Source organism: Palaemon carinicauda, chromosome 35 (genome assembly GCF_036898095.1).
Source record: "Palaemon carinicauda isolate YSFRI2023 chromosome 35, ASM3689809v2, whole genome shotgun sequence".
NCBI classification, from domain to species: Eukaryota; Metazoa; Arthropoda; class Malacostraca; order Decapoda; family Palaemonidae; genus Palaemon; species Palaemon carinicauda.
In genome coordinates, this window is record NC_090759.1 from 60,330,849 (window position 1) to 60,353,348 (window position 22,500).

Genomic DNA, 22,500 nt, shown 5'->3' on the forward strand with positions numbered 1-22,500 from the left:
CGGAACTTGGCAATAAGTCCCAGTATGCAGCGACATTCTCTGGGAAAGTCCGAGTGAGACTCACAGATGTTATCAGAAAATAGCTAGTGACAGTGGATATGAGAGAGAGAGAGAGAGAGAGAGAGAGAGAGAGAGAGAGAGAGATTATTGAGACATTTGTGTATATATATATGTATGTATATATATATATATATATATATATATATATATATATATATATATATATATATGTATATACTGTATATATATATATATATATATATATATATATATATATATATATATATATATATATATATGCAGAGCAACAAATGCAGTCGTTTCTAATCCACTGCAGGACAAAGGCCTCAGACATGTCCTTATTCTTGTCTGGGATTTGGTCAGGTTTTCATTACGACGCTGTCCAGTGCGGATTGGTGATAGTGGGAAACTTTTGTCTAATCACTCACAGCAAACCAACCTAGTATGGTTGTTCCTGAATAGTATAACTTTGCTGATCATGGCATTACACAAACCCCTTCACCACGTTAAGGTGTATATAAATACACAGATATTATATATGAAAATATATATATTGTGTATGTATATATGTATACTCCATGAAAAGTATGGGAAACAGAGAAACCTGTGGGTTAATGGGTCGTGGGTGAGGGGGAGAGTGAGGGTGCCACCCATAGGGACCACCATGCAGCTGCCGTTGTCTGTATCTTTGTTAAAGGGAATTGGTTTCAATTAGGCAAACAACAGAAATTTACGGTATGTCACACCCTCCAATTCTACAAGCAGACGGAAACGGCTTCCTTTTGTAAAGCTCTTTAATATATTCTGTAAGAACGAGTATTACAAGCATATATAATTACAGTATCTATCTATCTATCTATCTATCTATCTATCTATCTATCTATCTATATATATATATATGTATATATATATATATATATATATATATATATATATATATATATATATATATATATATATATAGATCTATTTACATGTTTAAGTTTACGTAAATAATTTATGTTGTGTGCTGTTATATATATATATATATATATATATATATATATATATATATATATATATATATATATATATATTTGCGTGTGTGTAGGTCTATTTACATGTTCGAACTTACGTGAATAAATTATGTTTGTATATGTATATATATTTTATTATTATTATTATTGAGAAGATACTTCAATCTCCCTGCATTCCTTGACAATCACAGTTTTGTAATCTCATTTTGTGTTACCTCAACGTTCTTTATTTTCAAACCAAGTCACCGTCATTTATAAATTGGTTGTTTTTATCCGTAACCAGATTTTGTATATATAATTTATGCGGCTTCCTAATTCACTACGACTTCTTTGATACTTAACGGCCGTTCATAATTCAAGCCAGACACAGAGATGATGTTCTCATCGTGGCATTCGGACGAGGGAAAACGAATTCCCTAACGCCACTTTTGCTCTCCCTGGCGCCAAAAATGGATTCTGATAAGCCGAGCAGCCGGGAGCAGAATTTTATCTCTCGTTGGAATTTCCTTCGCTTCTTGTTTAGGATTAATATTTTTTCTTCCATTGAGATTTTTGAATAATGACTATAAGTTTATTGGAAGGCCTGGACGTTTCCCAAAAATGCTGTTTATTTCACTTAAACGGCTATCTGGCAACTCTTTAGCAGGTATCAACATTCACCATAAATTTGTATATCATTCATTTATATCCAAAATTTTATGAAACCTTAATGTCTATATGATTTTCATCTAGGTAGTAGTTTTTTAATTTCTTGAATTTAAATGCAGTCCCGGTAAAAATAGCAATGAGATCGTAAGAGGGTAGAATGGTTTGATAATGTTGGTAGACCTGTTGATGAGAATTCTGTCTCTCAATTTAGCCCAGGACCAATTACTTTCGGTTGGTTGGCATGCGCAAAGTTTGCAACTGAAAATTGTATAAATTTAATGTCATAGATATTTCTTGCGTTAGTAATAAGCTAATATTTTTTCACCTGTTTTTGCGTTTTTCCCCGGTTTTATCATCTGTTGGACGATTGTAAAGTCTGAGATCATTTAGGTTTACAGCTCGTTATCTTTTGGCTCTTGACTCAGACACCTTATTTTTTTATTTTCTCATTATGAATTTTCAATTTTGTGTGCTGAGATTATTTTAGATTTTGGACAAATTGGGTTTAGTATACAAAAATCTCCAGCCAGCTTTGCCAAAAAGACTTCAAGACATCTTCCTCCCCCATTAAAAACACAGATTTTCCGGTGACTTTTATAAATATATCAAAGACATTAAATAACAAGAACAAATATGCACAAAGCACAAAAAGTGAGTGGGTGAGGGAAAAAATATGAAAAGATGAACAAGGGAAAAAAATGGATGAAACCTGGAAGGCATTCAATTTGGGTGCCGAGGGGACTGAGTCAGCGCCCATAATTGAAGGTCTGGGCGTGGTTGGCCTTCCTCAATCCCCGCCCATCGACATGCCTCCCCCTCTCCTTGGCCACCCCCTCAGCAGCCCACCCACCCGAGGCTGAGGTGAGCCTTCAGGTCCGGTGAAGGCTTCAGTTCATCGTGAGGAGTGGCTTGATGATGAGTGATCTCGGGGAGGAGGAAGAAGAGGCCTTGTGAGATATATAGGGAGAGAAAGAGAGAGACAGAGAAGGCAGGCAGAAGAAGCCCCCCGGAGGGCTTAGGAAAAAATGGAGGAACGCCGTCAGCAGCAGCAGCAGACGAGGTTCACCACCTCGACCAGGACGGCCTTCCGCGGTACATTAGCCATCCAGTTTAGAACTGCGGCGTGATAATAGCTTTGCCTCCTTCGAGATCTTGTGCCTGAGAAGGAGATGATATTAATGCTCATCATCGCTGTATATCATCTTCATATGCTGCTGCTTTTGACGCCGAGAACTTTTACCAATTATGTATAAAAAAAAAAAAATGTGTTGCTACTGATCTGCTTTTTCTTTTAATGGCCCTTTTTTTCTAATACCGAATGGAAGCCAACAATTACTCACACAAAAAAAAAAAACGCATTTAATTCGCAAATACTCACAAACACTGAAGCCATTATATACTAACTCAAAATCGCTACATACATAGCTGGCATACTTAGCACTCATATAATCACAGCTCTTCGCTAACACAATTTGCTAACACGGAACATGTCCATGCAACATCTTTTTTTGTTTGACTGATTCTACAGTGAAGTGAAATTTGTGGTGAAGTACACGAAAAACATGGAATATTGGACAGGGAACACTAAACACTTGAAGGAAACGTTGAAAAATTACAGGGGTAGATGCCGATATTCTTAATCTGTATCTCAAAATCTTTTAGATTTTATTTCGTTCTTGGAGCATACTAGATATTTCGGATTTTATGCAGTTATTCTGGGTTCAATTAATCGATTTAGATTGTAAATCGTGGGGAGACAAATATTTTTCATATATCTGTCAAAAACGAATTTAAGAGTCCTTTTGCACCTTAATCTGAACACTAATTAGAATACGCATTTTTTTCTTTGTAAGCAGTTTATCGCTTCTTGGTTTTATCATGTAAAACCAACTTTAGAATTCAACATCTATGCTTAACTATAACGTATAATGAGCTTAATTTAGCTAGATAAAATGCATTGGTTGATCTACATTGTATAGTAAGCTTGAGTTTATCTAAATAAAAAGCAGGGGCTTAGAAATTAGGAAAGGAAAATTAGAAAGACTTGGGGGAATATGTTGTGACCATATGAAATCTCCATTTTTCAAGTCTAAGGATTTATTGTAAAATAGATCACTTGATGCGAAGTTCCAATAAAATTCATGTCATTCATGTGTGATTAAAAACTAAGAACGATTTAATTTGGACAACCGTTAGAAATATCAGTAATTCTTAGTATTTTATTCACTGTCAAGCGCAAGTTAGATTTGGCATTTCTCTCGATTTTCCCATCTCTCTTTTCTTTTTGGGAAACACAATGAGAGAAAACGATGTTTTTTTTTTTTTTTTTTTTTTTTTTTTTTACATAATCTGATGCCAACACCAATGGTTACATATACTTAGATGTGTACTTGACTCATCCGTTTATTTTTGCGAAAAAGGATGTATCACTTTTTCTCATTTTTTTTACGTTGAATCTATTTTGATAACGAGGTCGGCTTTTCCTTGAAAGGGTTTCTGAAGCTCAACCTCTTTCGAAATAGCCTTCCCACCAACACCCACTGGCCACCTCTGCACCCGCACCTGACGGTCCTAAATCTCCACTTATGAAGGGAAAGGAAAACAAACTCAGAGATGGGAAAACAGTATTTAAGATTTATCCCTTGAATGATGAAGGAGGAAGGAAATAGATCTATTCGCTTTAGCCTTGATTTAGAGACTTTACTTAAAGCACAGATATTATATCAGCCTGCCTCCACCGTACCATTTAGATAGTACTTATAAATTTATTTCAGTAGTTCTCGCTGAAATCACATAGATATCTCTTTGTTTACATCTTACTGAGAGCACGAGTAAATCTATACACTTACTTGTAAAATAAATAAATTGCTTCCCTTACACCTTACTGATAAGATGAATCAATAAAATTCTTACTCTTTCACGTTAATAGTGGCACTAATAAATCCTTTTCGTTATACATATTCAATAAAGTGAATACATCTATTCCATTACAATTCACTAAGAGTATAAATATAAAGAAAGGATATGAATGCAGAAGGGTCGCTACATGAAGAGAGCGGTTGACCTTTTTCTGTAAGAATTTTGGGTTTAAAAGTCAGGGAATATATAGGGAAAGATAAAATTCCAAAGCTTGGAATAAGTAAATGTTAGAACAGGGACCTTGATGGCTAATGCCTTTCCACCATACTGATACCATTCGTAGAATTGTATCAACATTCGATCACTAATCTCATACTGAAAACTATTCGAACGACTTCTCTTTTAGTTTAGTTCTGTGATCACCAGAGCTATCATAATACATTCTACTACCGTATTCGTAATATAATTGTAGTGAATTTATTCCTACTAATATGAAAATACATCAATTCACTTTTATTCTTTAATGATAACATCATGAATTTATTTAATCCATCACGTGTTAGCAGGATTAGTTTATCCAATCCTCATCCTCATATATGGCATAAAAGATACGTCCAATATTTAATTCCTTATTGATAGCAAATTCAAATCCATTTGTTCATTACTTACTAATTCCAATTAATTCCTCAAATATGTACCTTGTTTATAGCATCAGTAAATCCACTCGGTTATTCCTTATTGATAGAATAATGAAATCAACTCGTTTATTCCTTATTGGCAACATAATGAATTCCATTTGCCCATTCCTTATTAGTAGTATAATGCAATTCACTAGATCAGTCCCTATTAGTGTTATAATTAAATACATTCCCTCATGCCTTATTGGCAGCATAATGAAATATATTCGCTCATGCCTTATTGGTAGTATACTCCACTCGTTCAAGCTTTATTGGTACCTTAATCAAATCCACTCCATTACATATTATATTCTCTTAGTTTTTCCTTATTATTAGCTTGATGTAATTCACTCGCATATTTCTTACAGATGATATAAGAAAATCCACTCGCTAGTTCCTTATTAATAGCATAATAAATTCCTCAAATGTATTATTCTTTTTTATCGCAAAATGGAATCCATTCGTGTAATTTTTATAAACGACATAGATTTATCGAATTTATCATTCCTGTATGAAACCATAATGAAATCCACTCGCTCATTTCTTATTTACAGCCTAATGAAGTTCCGTTACTCCTTTCTTTTTGATAGCATAACGAAATCCACTCGTTCGTGAATTATTTATAACGTAACTAAAATGATCCCGCTTATTGGTTATTAAGAATATAATGAATCCCTCCAATTCGCATTCCTTAAGAGAAATGGGGTATCGTATATGGAATTCCACCCCTCACCCCTCAACAGAAGGTGAGTCACAGGGAAATTTCTATCACTCCAACTATCTTTAATCGTAATGGCACCCCAAGGAAGTGCCAAGAGGCTAATTAGAATCGTTGAAGGTTGTTCCTAAAGTGGCTATGAAAGAAATCTCGTCAAGAATATTGGACATTTGGCATTAGGTTTTTAAGAGGATCAGCAATGAATTTCTTTCGCTCTGAAGACTTCTCACTAAAAATATTAAATGTCTCATACTGATCATATTAGAGGAATATTAAGGATGTGGCACTAATATATTATTCCAAAGGCATTATGACTGAGGCACTAAAAGATTAATACTCGAAATGTATATTAGAGATCTGGTACTGAAAAACTTGAGGGAAGATTATAGATTTCGTAGTGAATATACTCACGGTTTGTGTAAAAAATATACATCATAAGTCTTTGACTCCTTTATTGATTAGATATTAAAGAAAAAAATCATTCAAATCAAATATTTTTAGATCATTTTACCTTTCATGCGTCATGAATTAAAAAAAGAAAAAAAAAAAAAAGTTTTGACAGCGAACTTTTAGCACAGCATAATCCGCCTGTATTATACAATAGCGATGGGACGAATAACCGACATTCTTTGAACGTGAAGTGATCCCCCAAATATTCAGCTTATTTGACATATATTGCCAAATATAGATGTCCTCCCTCTGCTTCAGTTTTTCCTGACTCATATAAGGGTGAAATTTCCACTTAACCCCACCCCACCACACACACACACACACACACACACACACACACACACACACACACACACACACACACACACACACACACACACCATCTGCTTTTTTACTATTATTGTACCATAGTCACGTCGGGACATGACATGAGGTGTAGGCCATTCATCCCAATAGTCACCTGGCAAAATTATATTCATATCAACTTTATTATTTTGATTTAATTCATTTTTTTATTGTGTTATACTTCACTATTTAGTTGGACTAATATAATCTTGCATATAGAACATTAGAAATAGGGTTTTTGGGATTTGGACACGCCCCATTTCTCAGTAGTGAGCAATTGAATTCCAATAAAAAATCTATATTGCAATATTTATCTCGTTTTTTACCTTTTTACTTATTCATTCATAACGCCAAAATATCTATTTTTATATAATCCTATTACGTGAGCTGATTGACCAATTTTCATTCATAAGAATTAATTAGTTAAGATTCAACACTGATTTTTTTTCAAGGGATTTATTAATATGAGTGGAGTATCGATTGAACATTTTATCTTCGATAATAATAATGATGGAGATATGAAAGATTTTTTTTCTGTATAGAATTTCAATAAGGATTTGAATAATAATAACGATGATGAAAATGATGAAAATAAGGATAATAATAATGAAGAAGGTAATAATGATAATAATAATAATAATAATGATAATAATAATAATAATAATAATAATTATTATTATTATTATTATTATTATTATTATTATTATTATTATTATTAATATTATTATTATTATTATTATTCTGCATACCTCAGTAAGGTCACAAACAAATCTCTAGCACAGACGTCGTTAAGACTTCACTATCATGCATGTCAATCTCTTAAGTGACTCAATCCTGCTGTCCATCGTCCATTGGCTGCTTCCATTCAGCTTTGAATGATGTCTTTGAATACCCAAGGCTGTCGATCTTGAGACAGGATCCTGAGAAATACGATATATACTTAGGATATTGGTTGACAAATCTCGTGTCGCGTTGGCGGAGTGTGAGATGCGAATTGAAATAAAGCCTCTTCTATGCAGAGATGGAAAAAAGTATGAATCTTCTGGTCGGGGTATTGGATTTAGCAAGATAATTAAGATAGGTCCTTTTCCAGTTTCTGAATGTAGAGCTTGTGTCGTTGATTATGAATTCATGTGGGGTTGGAATTTCAAGGTAGTAATTTAGAATTGATAAAGAGAGACCCTTAGGTTTGAAAGCTGATAGTAATGTGGATAGATAATACCATGACATATAAATGTGGGTAGCAAATCTAGATAGAGCTTCTATAAATAGATATGAAAGTAAGAAAAATTATAGTAGAGCTTTTATCTTGGCATTTTGATGTAGCAATAATAGAATTTACATCACTAAGTTGGAATGTTGAAAAAAGAGTAAGACATAGATTTTATCAGATCATTTGATTTTATAAAACGAAGATAGAAACTTTAAGGGCATATGAATTTAGAAAAAAACTAAATACAACTGCCTTCCACATCAAAATGTAGAAAGAAAAAGAAATGGTAGTGCTTCAAGGAGACTGAGTCTTAATATAGTGATTGTTGTTGCCTCCTGATATGAGAATAAAATATATAAAAGAGAATATTTACAACGACTGTGAAGAAATTATGTAAATAAAAAAAGATATAAGAAAATGCTACAATAGTATGACTAGTATCTTTTTATTCTAAACCAATCCAAAGTAGTTGTAGCAAGTTGCGGTCGAAGTTATTCTTTGTAGCTCGGTCGATCTCTTAGTTATAAGGGCTGGCCCAAGTATTCCTGGCACTGCCGCTGTTTTGGCACTCGCGGGGCCACCTTCTTTCCCCCCACGAGTCACGGGGGGAAAAAGACCTCTGACGGGAGTGAGAATAGCTCTGTGGAGGGTCTCCCTGCGGTCGAAGGGTCTTCTTCAGGATGAGAAAATCCTACGGCAAGGGCGTTCCCTTCAAAATATCTTTCTTTAAGAATTGGCTCTCTAATGAAGATGAGGACCTGTTTTATTATATCACATTAGCGATTCGTTTGTAAGATTTATTTAATAAGAAAAGCTTCCTTGGGAAGGCTCGTCCTTTCTTGATTCCCATGTGAAAAGGTGGGATCTCATTATGTTATTGAGAGTCTTAGAGCTAAGAGGATAACGAATTAATCACCTTGCTTTTAATATAAGGCTTAAAGTATATCTTATAATGTATATATATATATATATATATATATATATATATATATATATAGTATATGTGTGTATAAACATATATATATATATATATATATATATATATATATATATATATATATATATATGTGTTTGTGTGTGGGTTTGTGTATATATACATACATACATACACACACATATATATGTATATGTGTGTATATATATATATATATATATATATATATATATATATGTATGTATGTATATTAATTTCTTCAGAGATCTATGAGGCCGAAAGGGTCCATTGTTTGGCTTTATTAGCTGAAATTTAATAAATCCGGTATGAGATATCCTTATTAGGGGCCTGGTGTTATGGCTACTCGATGTCGAACCATCTATATATCCTTAGAGATTAATAAAAGAATGCATGATCAATCACAGATTGTACTACGATCGAAAGAGCGAAATGGAACATATAGATTAATTCAGATTTTAAGAAAGAAATTAAATAAAACGAAACAAGGAACATTAATTGGAGATAATACCTAAAATTGAGTAAAAAGAAATAGAACACATTATGCGAGGGCTGTTAAGTTCGTGAAGGTTAAAAGGGTGGTGCTTTAAATTTAGCGTTGTGTATTTTAACGCTTTCAAAACATCACCTTGCTGGGTGTTTGGTGTTCCTTGCTTTTAATGGGCTCTAAAGCTCGAAGTCAATAATTATTGTTTTTGTTTGTTTACTTTTCCACTTTATTTTCATAAATATAGCCCATTTTACCGTTTAGTATTCATACACCAGAATCAATTTGCTGTTTACTATAAATTAATGTACGCGACCCGTCAAAAATGACGGCTGAATATATAAATCGATATGCACGCACACGTACCCCTCTCACCATGTATGACTACTTCTTCTCCCCTTACCCACGGGACAGAGAGCTCAGCGTGACCGGTATATATATATATATATATATATATATATATATATATATATATATATATATGTATATATATATATGTACTGTATATATACATAATCAGACAATTGCCCCTTATAATATAAGGGTGATGATAATAATAGTTTTAAATAATTTTTGCCAATTGTATCTTGATACAGTTGAAATATCATTGTTTTCATCCTTTTTTCTAATCAACTGTAGAATTAGCTAAACGGAAGGAAATAAAAAGAAAAGAAATGTACCACTAACTCCTCCAAGGATGTTGCCCTCTGGCTTCACACTTGGTGGTAGTGTATCCCCCTAAAATAGGTACGACGGTCGGAGAGAGGTTGGTAGGTAGCAGCTTTGGCGATGGCCACAGACCCTGCCTGAGTGGAACCATGTGTTTTCAACGCAGCAGATCTGATTGTCGTATGTCTAGCATTCAATGTCACTAAATTTGGTTGTATCTCTTTGCTCCACGGCACGAGTTTTTATTCTGAATCATTATCGTCTTGTTTAGATATGATTTAATTGAAATCAATTTCCATAACTTCAATCTCTTCTCTCCCACCGTTATTCTTACATTAAGGGGTTGGTTGCCTGATGCTACTGTAATAGCATCAGGTATGGTTTTTATAATTTGGCAGAGGGTTTTTACGATAGCTTGCCTAATTGATAAAAAAAAATAGTTTGGTATCGTATATGATTAATTTATGGTATTTGTAATGTTATTCATCGTCCCATGGTTTTAGATAACTCAATTGATACTTATCTCCGAAAATCAGAAAACCATCCGAGGATCATTCACCCGGAAGAAAAAACACTTGATTGCACGAATTACTGCAAATACAATCACCCACAATACCCAGATTACCATAATTTCTTAAGAGATTTCTCACTAATGAGTCATAATGAGTTTTACTTGTCTGGGTGAGAGAACACCTGTAGCAAGTAGTCTTCATAGCTTTGAGAATATTCTCGTGCTATTTTTATTTCTTGCTTTATTTTCCTTCCTTATATCTTGTTTGTTGGCATTGAATTTAGGCTTTTGAGTGGTATACCCGCTGTAATTAGGAGTACGAAGTTTATTTATAATGAAAACATTAATAAGGATTTAAATAATATCATGTATGTTGTAGCTTTGGAGTTCGTTGCGAAAAGCATTTAAATATTTGTCTATAAATACCTTTTATGTATCTTTCTGATACTAAAGGCATTTAGAATTTTAAAATTTTTGTCAGTGAATATCTTGTATGTATATTATGTAAATCCTGAAATTCTAACTAAAAGAAAAAAAATAGTAATATAGCTTTATTACAATAAAGAGAGAGAAACAAATTGAAATAACTCATTATTATAACTGAAACGAAACCAACAACAAAAGGAGAAAAAGAACGAAGGAAAAAGACACAAGTTAGACAAGCACCTGAAAACCGGTTGAACGTCTCAGACTTCTCATGTACGACTTGAGGAATTCTGATATTGCGCAATCTTAAAGGGAAGGCGGGTTTTATTGAAGTGGGAAGTTGCGCAATCCTACCCATTAAATGTCGAGACATTGCGCGGTGAAAAGATAAGAATCTGTAATTGATCTCTTGACGGGATTTTTTTTTTTTTTAGAAATCATGTACTTGACAGCTCATATATATATATATATATATATATATATATATATATATATATATATATATATATATATGTATATGTATGTATATATGTATATATATATATATATATATATATATATATATATATATATATATATATATATATATATATATATATATATATATATATATATATATATATATATATACACACACATATATATATATATATATATATATGAAATCAAAATCATTCCTTTCTTTACGATAGTGAATCACATCCATACAGATCTCAAATAATGTAATTGTCAAATAGGTCCAAACTTTGCTCAGAATTTTTTTGTAAACTAAAAAAAAGTATTACAGGAATAAAAATCCCTCAGGATACATGATTTGAAGGAGTTTGAAAATTGACATAATATGATTTTACAATTCTATTTTCAATGTTTTTCGTTATATTAAATATTATTTTTCTCTTTTTACAGTCCAGCAGGGGGTTCAAAGGGTGCAAGGACCCACACAAATGGTGCCGTAAGTATTATGAGGATTTTTTGTTTTGAATATTTTCCGAATTTTTTCCTATATTAATTTCTATTTTTTCATGTATGTTTTGTATTCAACCAGCATAATTTAATTACCATTAGATTAGTTTAATACAGAATTATTTTGTGTTGAAGATATAATTATATTAAGTTAAATCATTGTTAGGCATCTAAAGATATTTTTAATTATCTCTTATTCAAATGCCATTATTATAGAAATATACATGTCACCTGGGAGTATTTATGACTAAGGTCACTATTCTTTATCATAACTATTCACGTGTATACTTTATGAACACTTTATGAATATTTCCATAAATATCTGATAAATACCTGACCCCAAATTTGACCTTTTTGTCCAATGCAAAGTCTTCATATAAGGATTTATGAATCGGTTGAATTAACAAAACGTTAATCTCTGTTGTGGTTTATTACATATCCTCAAATCTCAATTTTCAATAGAGATGATGTATGTGCAAGCCAGTTGTACTTGTCCTTGTTAAAGCTATTAGGAGTATTACGGATTACACATGGCTCCTTTGCCTGTAGAAGCGACCTTTCTTGTATGATTTGTCAGTTAGGTGACCATAGATTCAGCCAATTAAAAACTAATGTCATTCACGAAGTCTTTCTTATTGGTCATAGACAAATTGAGATCATAGAAAATCAAACCTAACATTTGTCGTCGTTTCTTAAAAATGAATAGACAATAGGTTTTTAGGATCGTAATACTATTTTTTGGATTTTCTTTTAGTTCTGTACCTCTATAAAATGTTATTTAGCTCAATGTGAGTGTAGAAATTGAACTGATTATAGAATCTCAGATTTAGTCCAAGATAGGGAGATTTATTAATATTCGAAGGTAACAACCAACTAATGAATTCTATTGAGAGAAGTGTCAAATGTAACTTGCAACAGGCCTTGGGATTCTTACATAAAAGGCAGTGAGCCACGGTGGGGCTAAAGAGCTGAGAGGGGCCAGGTGTAAGTGCGTCTTAAATGCTTATTTTAAGGTCCTCTCTTTTATCAGATAATTTAATTAGCTAATTTGTGTCTTAAACTTCTTGATAGATCTGAAAGCAAATTTATTTCCTTGTTTATCTGTATACGTAATCGATGTGAATTAAAGCATTTTATTATTATTATTATTATTATTGTTGTTGTTGTTGTTGTTGTTGTTGTTATTATTATTATTATTACCTGTCAAAAATAAATCTTTAGAAATAATTCTTAAAAAAAGAAAAAAAGAACGTAAGGAGATTTAAATAATTTTTTTGGTAGTGAGCTTGGTTTAAAAAAGATTAGGAAAAAACCTGAGTTATTTTCAACGCTCAATTATATTTTTTGCTCGTATATCATCACGTAGAAATTGTGATAAGATTTGATGGCTGGTGTCAAAATGTTTACGGAAAAGTTATTGACTATCGGTGGAAATAATATGCTGATACAAATATTTTTTTATTTGTTTATAAAACAATTTCTCGTATTAAAAAATTACAGTTCTAAATCATGCAAGATAAATGCTATTTTGAATGATTACAATTTGTTCCTAGTCAAGGATTATATTATTAAAAGAAATTTGCCGTAAAAAATGGTAAAAATCCTGGAATAAATGTTGCCAGGCATTTACCGTTTTAAAAACGGATATGTTGACGTTAAGGAGTGATATTACGGTCACCAACTCGTGAAAGAGAATAACAGAGTATGGTAAAAATTACTTGTATTTTACAGAAATACGGTTTAAAACAGCATAAATTTACGGTTTATTTGGACGGTGCAGGACAGTTTGAATATGAATCTTTTGTTCTATGCCAAACCTCTTCTTCCTGCTAAATAACGATACTGAACAAAAAAATAAATATAGAAAATTAAAATTAACAAATACATGATCCTGGGGATGATCGTAGTTTTATAGAAGGCATCATACATCTGCCGTTTGTGAGAGATGCCAAGTAATATTTTTTAACGATTATATGAGCGATGGGTCACGTGGATCCTTCTCAGGGTCATTTTTTTTCAAGCAAGCATTTATCCACTATTTTTTTTTTTTTTTTTTGGCAAACCCTGTTTGCTGCTGACTCATAAGGCTGCTGCATTCCATATGCAGCACCTGATGTGCTTTACACAAGAAAAAATATATTTAAATTCAAATAAGGCAAATTGTCAGAGGCTTATCTAGTTGTATAAACTTGGTTGAGAGTGATAAGATTGAATGAATGAGCATTTTGCAAAGACTTGATAGACAACAGGAAAACCTTTTAGCAAGGAAACATGAATAAAACATGAATTAGAATTTACAAATGAAGTTTGAAAAATGTAAGCTCATTTTATAGTGAAAATAAGTTCATAATAAAAAAATTGTGCAAGAATGAAAAATGTATATTTTCACGACAAAGATTTTTGCATAAAAAATAAACGCAAGAACGAATATGAGGAAGTAAAGATTTTTATCCATCCTGAAATCCAAGCCAAATGCACGTGTGCATACTTTTGGTCAAGCACTGACACGTACAGTATTTTTCCTTGCTGGCAGGTGAAGTGCATTAGTGCAAGTGGGGCCCTTTCTTGAGAGTTTGTGTTCTTTGCAAAAGAAAAACAGACGTATAAATCACAACCATTTAAGTAAACACACTTTATTTTATGGTTGGATTTAAAATTCATCTTTATAATTCTTTTCTCATACATAAGCCCTCAATATTCAAATTCAGTTTTCAAATCAGATTTCTATTCGTGTTTCCAACTCACAGGTTTCAACTCGGGTTTCTAACTTACAAGTTTCAATTCGGGTTTCCAACTCACAGATTTCAATTCGGGTTTCTAACTCACAAGTTTCAACTCGGGTTTCTAACTCACAGGTTTAAACACAGGTTTCTAACTTACAAGTTTCAATTCGGGTTTTAAACTCACAGATTTCAATTCGGGTTTCTAACTCACAAGTTTAAATTCGGGTTTCCAACTCACAAGTTTCAAATTGGGTTCCAAACTCAGTTTTCAATTCAGGTTTCAAACCTGCAGTTTTCAATTCGGGTTTCAAACTCACAGGTTTCAATTCGGGTTTTAAACAGGTTTTAATTCGGGTTTGAAATTCAATTTCAGATTTGGTTTCCAAAGTCGCAATTGCTGTTTCTGGTTAAAACCACATCTTTTATATATCTGATTTAAAGTTTACAATTTTTTATTCTAGTTAAAAAAAAAAAAACAGAACTACTCCTTCCGGTTTAAAGCTCGCTCTTTTTTCTACCATCCGGTATATCTTGTTTTTGTGTCGTTTTTTTTTCTTTGTGAAACTGAGACTGATTATATAACTTTCATCATGAAAAAGGAATGTTCCCTTACATGGTATGTCAGGTCGCTTATTACTATGAAGAGTGACTGGTAATTATTCGTATATATATGGGCATCTCTCTCTCTCTCTCTCTCTCTCTCTCTCTCTCTCTCTCTCTCTCTCTCTCTCTCTCTCTCTCTCTCTATTATATATGCACACATATATATGTGTGTGTATATATATATGTATATATATATATATATATATATATATATATATATATATATATATATATATATATATATATATATATATATATATATATATGTATGTATATATATATATACTGTATATATAAATATGAATATATGTAATGATGACTGGTGATAAGAGATATATATGCGCATCTCTCTCTCTCTCTCTCTCTCTCTCTCTCTCTCTCTCTCTCTCTCTCTCTCTCTAGATATAATGCACTTCTTTTAAAACTAATTTTCATTTGCAATTGAAATCATCGTTCTTCCCCAATTAATTCAATATCATTATTAACAATTAACATGCATAGAAGACCATTGGACATTCTCCTTAGACTTCAAGCGTCTATTAAAGAACCTAATGAATATTAACACTTAGAAATCGTTTGTTTGTTCTTGCTTTGAAAGAATCTTAATTGTTAATTAAAAGTTAATTTCCAATTCTCTTTGTGTATGCCAGTGAATTTCTGTTTATCTCACAGGTAATCTCGTAATTCCCAAGGCGAATGATTAGTATTTTCCATAAATTTTATGTTTAAATGAAAAACAAAATTACCATATATATTTGTCTGATATTACTGAGAGCATCATTGGTAAATGTAAAGAAGGCAATCGAGTGGGGCATGTATATGATATATCCAAGTGGGGGACTCTAGCGTGTTTATAAAGAGCAATTAGCTTTCTGATCCTATAAAAAAAAAAAAAAAAACAGTCAAAACGGGTTTTCCCTTCATCGGAGTTGTCCGATTCGAAAATCATGTTTTAGAATTAACAGAGAATTGTTTTTCTCCCTTGGTATTCATTTTGAATAATGGAAATAGGTAAACTAGATTTCGTAGTTTTTACTCTCTCTCTCTCTCTCTCTCTCTCTCTCTCTCTCTCTCTCTCTCTCTCTCTCTCTCTCTCTCTCTCTCTCTCTCTCTCTTACTTGTAGAGGCTCTGATGATAGCTCAACTTTCACTTGGTTCGTATTAGGAGCTGAACATTAATAAGAAATGATAATCATATGTCAATTTTCGTCTTTATGGAGACATCGTTCATCAACTCCATATAAGTCTCTCACCTGACCCCCATTACGCATAACTATGAAAGAAAGTTGTTATAGTTTTTGTAACGGTAAAGTTCTCATAGGTCACTTAATATAACTAGGTCAAATATCTCTGTCCCCTGTTTTTAATTATTAAATATAGGTAAACGGGTTACATATAAGACGTATTTTTTTTCTACGAAATTTGAATAATTTTTAAGCATTATTTTCTAAACATTTCAAATGATATTTTCAATTAATTTCAAATTGCATATTTTGTTTATCAATTATAAATTTTATACTTGTCTTCCTATATCATACTGTATTTTTATTTTTTCGAGTTTAAATGTTGTCATTAATATATTTTATATTACATATTCTCTGAAAATTTGAAAGCGATTTTCGTACTAGAATATTTTTTTCTCCATTCTAAAGCGTTTAAATAGTTTCTTCCCGTCATTATCCCTGTAGAACATTTTATTGGCATGGGCATAACACTCACGTGGGGTCTGCTCTTATTACATTACCCACTACATACTTACCGTACAGTATGTGTGACCTTGCCACTGTTATGACTGGGTACTGCCTTGGAAACGGTGTATAGGGTGTATCCTATGGATATAAATGTACGTCTTTTCAGTAGAGGTGAACGGTATATTGTATGGATATGCTTTATGAGTGTATGGAGGGTAGGTATTAACTGGATATGGTGGATGTTGGGGAGGTAGTAGTTATGCCATGTGCATGAATATAGGGGAAGATTGGTATTACCACTATGTATGTGCAGAGATTTTTTTATGGTTATGATGTGTGTAAGCATGCTGTAAAGTATGTTATATGATTATAAGTATACGCAAGCATTGTATGGTCATGGATGATGTATGAGTTCATTATTATTATTATTATTATTATTATTATTATTATTATTATTATTATTATTATTATCATCTAAGCTACAACCCTAGTTGGAAAAGCAAGATGCTATAAGCCCAAGGGCTCCAACAGGGAAAAATTGCCCAATGAAGTAAGTATGATGTGGGCAAGGACGAGAGTTGGTACTGATTGGGTATAGGCTTGTGTTAGATGGAGACGTAGAATACTTGGTGTTTCAACAGAAGTATGCCGAGGGCTTGTATGCATATGCGCGTATGTCAAAATATCTTAGCCCCGAGATTGCCAAAAACGCCCTCATCTTGGCACCGCCGGAGCCACGGCCGCCCCTGTGACGACAACGTGTCTCGTCCTGACGCCCACGGAATGACATACCCCCGCCTTTGGCATCGCTGCGGAATTCTCTCTCTCTCTCTCTCTCTCTCTCTCTCTCTCTCTCTCTCTCTCTCTCTCTCTCTCTCTCTCTCTCTCTCTCTCCTGTTGGTTTCTCATTTTTTTTACCCTGCTAGTGGTTTTATACGAGTTTTTTTTTTTTATATATATTCCTTTGAGAGAGAAAGGAAAAATCCTCCTTTAATTCTAACTACTTTGCATACACGTTTTATTCATTATTTAAGTGAAATAGTAAAATTCACTTCGCTCCATCAAAAGAAAAAGAAAGAAATAACCTATGAAAACCAGTACTAACAATGAAAATATAAATAGGATGCATAAAAGAGTATGAAAAAGTTGCGAAGTGCTCGTATACTTATTCTTAAATATACTGGTTTTTTTTTTCCTTCGTTTGTAAATGGGTTTGGTGTGTGACACCTGCTTTTATATGTCTCCTTCCTTAAAAGGACGATGTAATACCCAAGTAATCTCTCTTCATTAGAGTCAGATCCTACATCCTTTTCTCGGGGTGGCAGTTGGGCACCTCATCGCCTTTAAGGGCATCAAACATCACCTCCAATGATCTTTCGATTAGAAATTTAGAAAACTTCGGACTAAATGTAAAAAGATAAAAAAAAAAAAAAACCTGTCCATGAACCCATGCCACCTCGTCGGCCATGTTTGGTAGCGCTGTAAACCTCATTTGTGTTTGTGTGATTTTCTTCGGTCTGATGAATATATGTGTTTCTGTGTCATCTCTTTATCAAACGAGTCTCTCTCTCTCTCTCTCTCTCTCTCTCTCTCTCTCTCTCTCTCTCTCTCTCTCTCTCTCTCTGTTCGTTTATCCGTTTTCCCTGTTCCTCTTAAGGTTAAGTCTGGCTTCTTTGAGGATATTTTTAGGGCATCTCTCTCTCTCTCTCTCTCTCTCTCTCTCTCTCTCTCTCTCTCTCTCTCTCTCATAAATTTCACCCCTTAAAGCGTTAATAGAATAATTTTTGGCATCGCTCTTTAATTAGTGTTCTCTCTCTCTTTATTTTATGCTTTTATTTATTTATTCATTTTCTTTATGCTGATTGGTTAAGATTCACCACCCTCCCAGATTGGTCCTCGCTCGGACGTCGATTCTTTGACGCAATCAGACAATAAACTTACACATTTCTTTCGCTGTTGATTCTGTGGTTCTAGACTTTGATTATATTAATGAAGCTCTGGATGTGAAAGCAAATACCTAATACGGATGGCTGAAACTTTTTCAAACATTAAGATGTTATCATATATGGCAAGCATTTATCTAGGCTTTATTAATTATTGAATTTATTATTATTAATAGTATTTTTATTATTATGGTTGTCAATTTTTTAATTTTTATTATGATACTTTCTTTGTTAGCAAGCAATCGTTAACCGTATGAATAGAATGGAAAATTCACACACACGTAGTTATACTGTAGATGCATATTTTATTATTTGACTTAAAGGGAAACCTTTGCGTGTGTATATATATATATATATATATATATATATATATATATATATATATATGTATATATATACATATAGATATATATATATATGTATATATATATATATATATATATATATATATATATATATATATATATTTGTATTAGAATCCTCCTGTTACCACCTTCCTTTAACGATGATTAACTTTGAAAATACCATTGCTCCCGGGTGACATGATGTTTGGAATTTAATAAATAGTTGATTACATCTTGTGTATTGGTAACCTTTCCAGTATCCCATAATTGAAAAAAAAAATTAAGCATTTCCTCCAAATATAACCAGTTGTGGTGTACCGCCTACATTGTGACAAGACAACAGGGTTTTATACAGTTGTATTGCTATCAATCTTTTAACTTTCGTTTCTTCCCACTCAACCGGACAACTTTTTTAAACTTTCAGTCTTTTACTTTCGTTTTTTTCCTACTTAATTTTACAACTTTTGAACCTCTAATCTTTTACCTTCGTTTCTTCCCACTTAATTATACATTTTAAACTTTTAGTATTGCACTTTCGTATTTTCCCACTTAATTATATAAGATTTTAAGCGTTTAATATTATACTTTCATTTTTTCCTACTTAATTATACACAATTTTAAACTTTTTGCATTATCCTTTCGGTTCTTCCCTCTTAATTATACATTTTAAACTTTTAGTATTATACTTTTGTTTATACGCACTTAATTGTACAACATTTTAAACTTTTAGTATTATACTTTCTTTTCTTCCCACTTGATTGTACAACTTTATAAACATTATCTTGTTCCAGTGTTAACCTTTTCTTTAAGAACAAATCCTTTGGTAGAGACATTTAAGAATAAAAATACGACGCAGTAATTTAGTTTAATTACTCTATGATAAAAATATCTGTCAATGAAAATATTAATGATTTTAATCTTTCTTCTTCCTCAGTGTGGGCCTACCTGCTGGAGCATCTCCACCAGTTTTCGAACAGATCTTCCAGAATGCCCGTTTCGCACAAGGTGGTGACGCCCTCTTCGAAGGCAAGGTCCAGGGCAGTCCCAAGCCTAATGTTACCTGGACCCGCAAGGGCGCACAGATCGTGTCCGGGAGCAAGTATCAGGTGAGAAACATAGTACGGATACTCTCTCTCTCTCTCTCTCTCTCTCTCTCTCTCTCTCTCTCTCTCTCTCTCTCTCTCTCTCTCTCTCTCTGTAAATATTATTCATGGATTCCAAATCCAACTACTAATAGTATTCATCACGATTTTTTTTTTCATTTACTTCCTAGGCACTTCTTATTCCAGATATACTCATAAATAAGCATAATTATATTTGCTTTCGTTTTTAGTTTTATCTAAATTACTTGTGGAATAATTGTACTTAGGTATCTAAAACTCTTGAGATACATTATTTAAGAATATAGAATATTCTGTCTAACCCAATAATTTTTTTAGGGAAATTTTACACATCTTATTGCGATGAACTGATTTGTAGTATATATGACTTTTTTCCTGTACTGTATCCTATTGCTTCGTATCCCGGGTAACTGACTAAACTTTGCATCACCAGGTGACCCATGATGAAACTACCGGCGTGGTGACCTTACTCATTGCAGCCATTGGACCTGGCGATGAGGGTGAATACACCTGTACCGCCGCTAACCAATTTGGCGAGGCGATCTGTACTGTCTACATCCAGCCTGAAGGTGAGGATCTTCAGCTTAAGTTGAATAATTACCTGAAACTGCTTCCTTTCGATCCTGAAATTGTTTTGAACGGTTTTTGTTATGTCTAGCTTAAAGTTAATGATCTCAGTTCCATGATCAAGCTCTTTGGATAGGAATTATAAAGTACGTTCGTTGTCATAATTGGTTATTAAATTCTGCTTCGATTCGAATTCGTTTTTTATAAAAGTCTAAATTTGATTAACCCCAAAAGAACTTTGAATAGATACTTGAAGCAAAAAGTCTTTGATAAATTTCGTAGAAATATTGTTATCTTTTCCAATGAAAATCTCCGGGAAGTTAATTATCTTTGCTCTTGATTCTCTTTCGGGAAATATTTAGAAATAAATTTCTGCTTTAGAATTATCCTAAATCGCCGTTACGTTTCATGGTTGATGTATCACACCATTGTTTTGAATACATCAATAAACAGACTTTCACTGAACCGGTAGAAATAACATAAAGAATTTTTCTAAAGAAATCATCACCCGACTTTCATTTAATTTGAAAATTCAACCAACCACCAGAAATGTTAACCAATTTCTCGCGCCTCCTTCCAGCCGCTTACATGATGCAGCAGCAGCGTCAGCAGCAGCAGATGTCTCAGAAGACCGTGATGCAGCAACAACATATGTCGCAACAATACATGCAGCAGCAGCAACATATGATGTCGATGCAAACCGAGTCCTTCCGAGTAGATACCTTCGAGTACAGACTGTTGCACGAAGTGGAATTCAGACAGTCCCTGACCGTCAGGATCGCTGGCGAGCTGGAGGTGGAAGAAGGTGCCATTCAAGGCCCACCTCAAGCTCCCCAGCTCCAGCAGAAACCCAGGTCAACCAAGGTCGCCGACGGTGGTAATGCCACCTTCACCGTCAAAATCAATGGGTACCCAACACCCAGGGTAAGTGACAGAGGTTTGTTTTTTATTTTGGGTATATTTTACTATATTGGAAAACACAGAAAAGAGTAATTCCTTTGTATTGATTTCATCTTTCTAAAACAAGAAACACTCCGCAAAACAATTCTCGCTCTAAAAAACAAGAAAGGCAAAACAGATTTAAAAATAAAGAGTTTGCACTCACCGGGATGCAAGCAAAGCCGCTCTTTCCATTCTATCATGATGGAACTTCCTTATTTAGACGAACATTTTATGAACACCATCCATTATGAACACTCACTAACCCCCTAATCATTTCCCCTTGAACAGGTTATTTGGTTCAAGAATGGCGTTCGCCTGCAGTCTTCAGAGAAGCACCTGATGACTCAGTCTGCAGGTCAGGTCACCCTGGTCGTGAAGGAAGTCAGTTCGATGGACAACGGCTACTACACAATGCTGGCTGAGAACGCTTCCGGCTGCACAGTAGCCTCTGCACAGTTAGCTGTCGTCCCACGGGGCGAAATCACCAATGGAGTCCCTGCTCCCGAAATCATCAGGCCTGATAGGTGGGTGGGAGGGTTTATCTTCGGCTGTTGTTTTTATTATTTATATGAGAATTAAATTCATATATATCTCAATATATTCCCCTTTCT

General features: G+C 33.4%; 1 protein-coding gene across 22 annotated transcripts in view; it reads left to right on the plus strand.

The window, feature by feature from the left end:
- LOC137627783 (titin-like) overlaps nucleotides 1–22,500 on the plus strand; it is a 218,029-nt gene that overhangs the window by 25,474 nt on the left and 170,055 nt on the right. For 21 of the 22 annotated variants that reach the window (XM_068359103.1, XM_068359107.1, XM_068359108.1 and 18 more), the window contains exons 2-6: nucleotides 11,899–11,944; nucleotides 20,194–20,365; nucleotides 20,814–20,949; nucleotides 21,528–21,871; nucleotides 22,178–22,413. In XM_068359103.1, the coding sequence (XP_068215204.1) occupies nucleotides 11,899–11,944; nucleotides 20,194–20,365; nucleotides 20,814–20,949; nucleotides 21,528–21,871; nucleotides 22,178–22,413 (934 nt within the window). Of the gene's footprint in view, nucleotides 1–2,557; nucleotides 2,778–11,898; nucleotides 11,945–20,193; nucleotides 20,366–20,813; nucleotides 20,950–21,527; nucleotides 21,872–22,177; nucleotides 22,414–22,500 lie in introns of those variants that run through there. The other variant, XM_068359106.1, reaches the window with a different exon arrangement.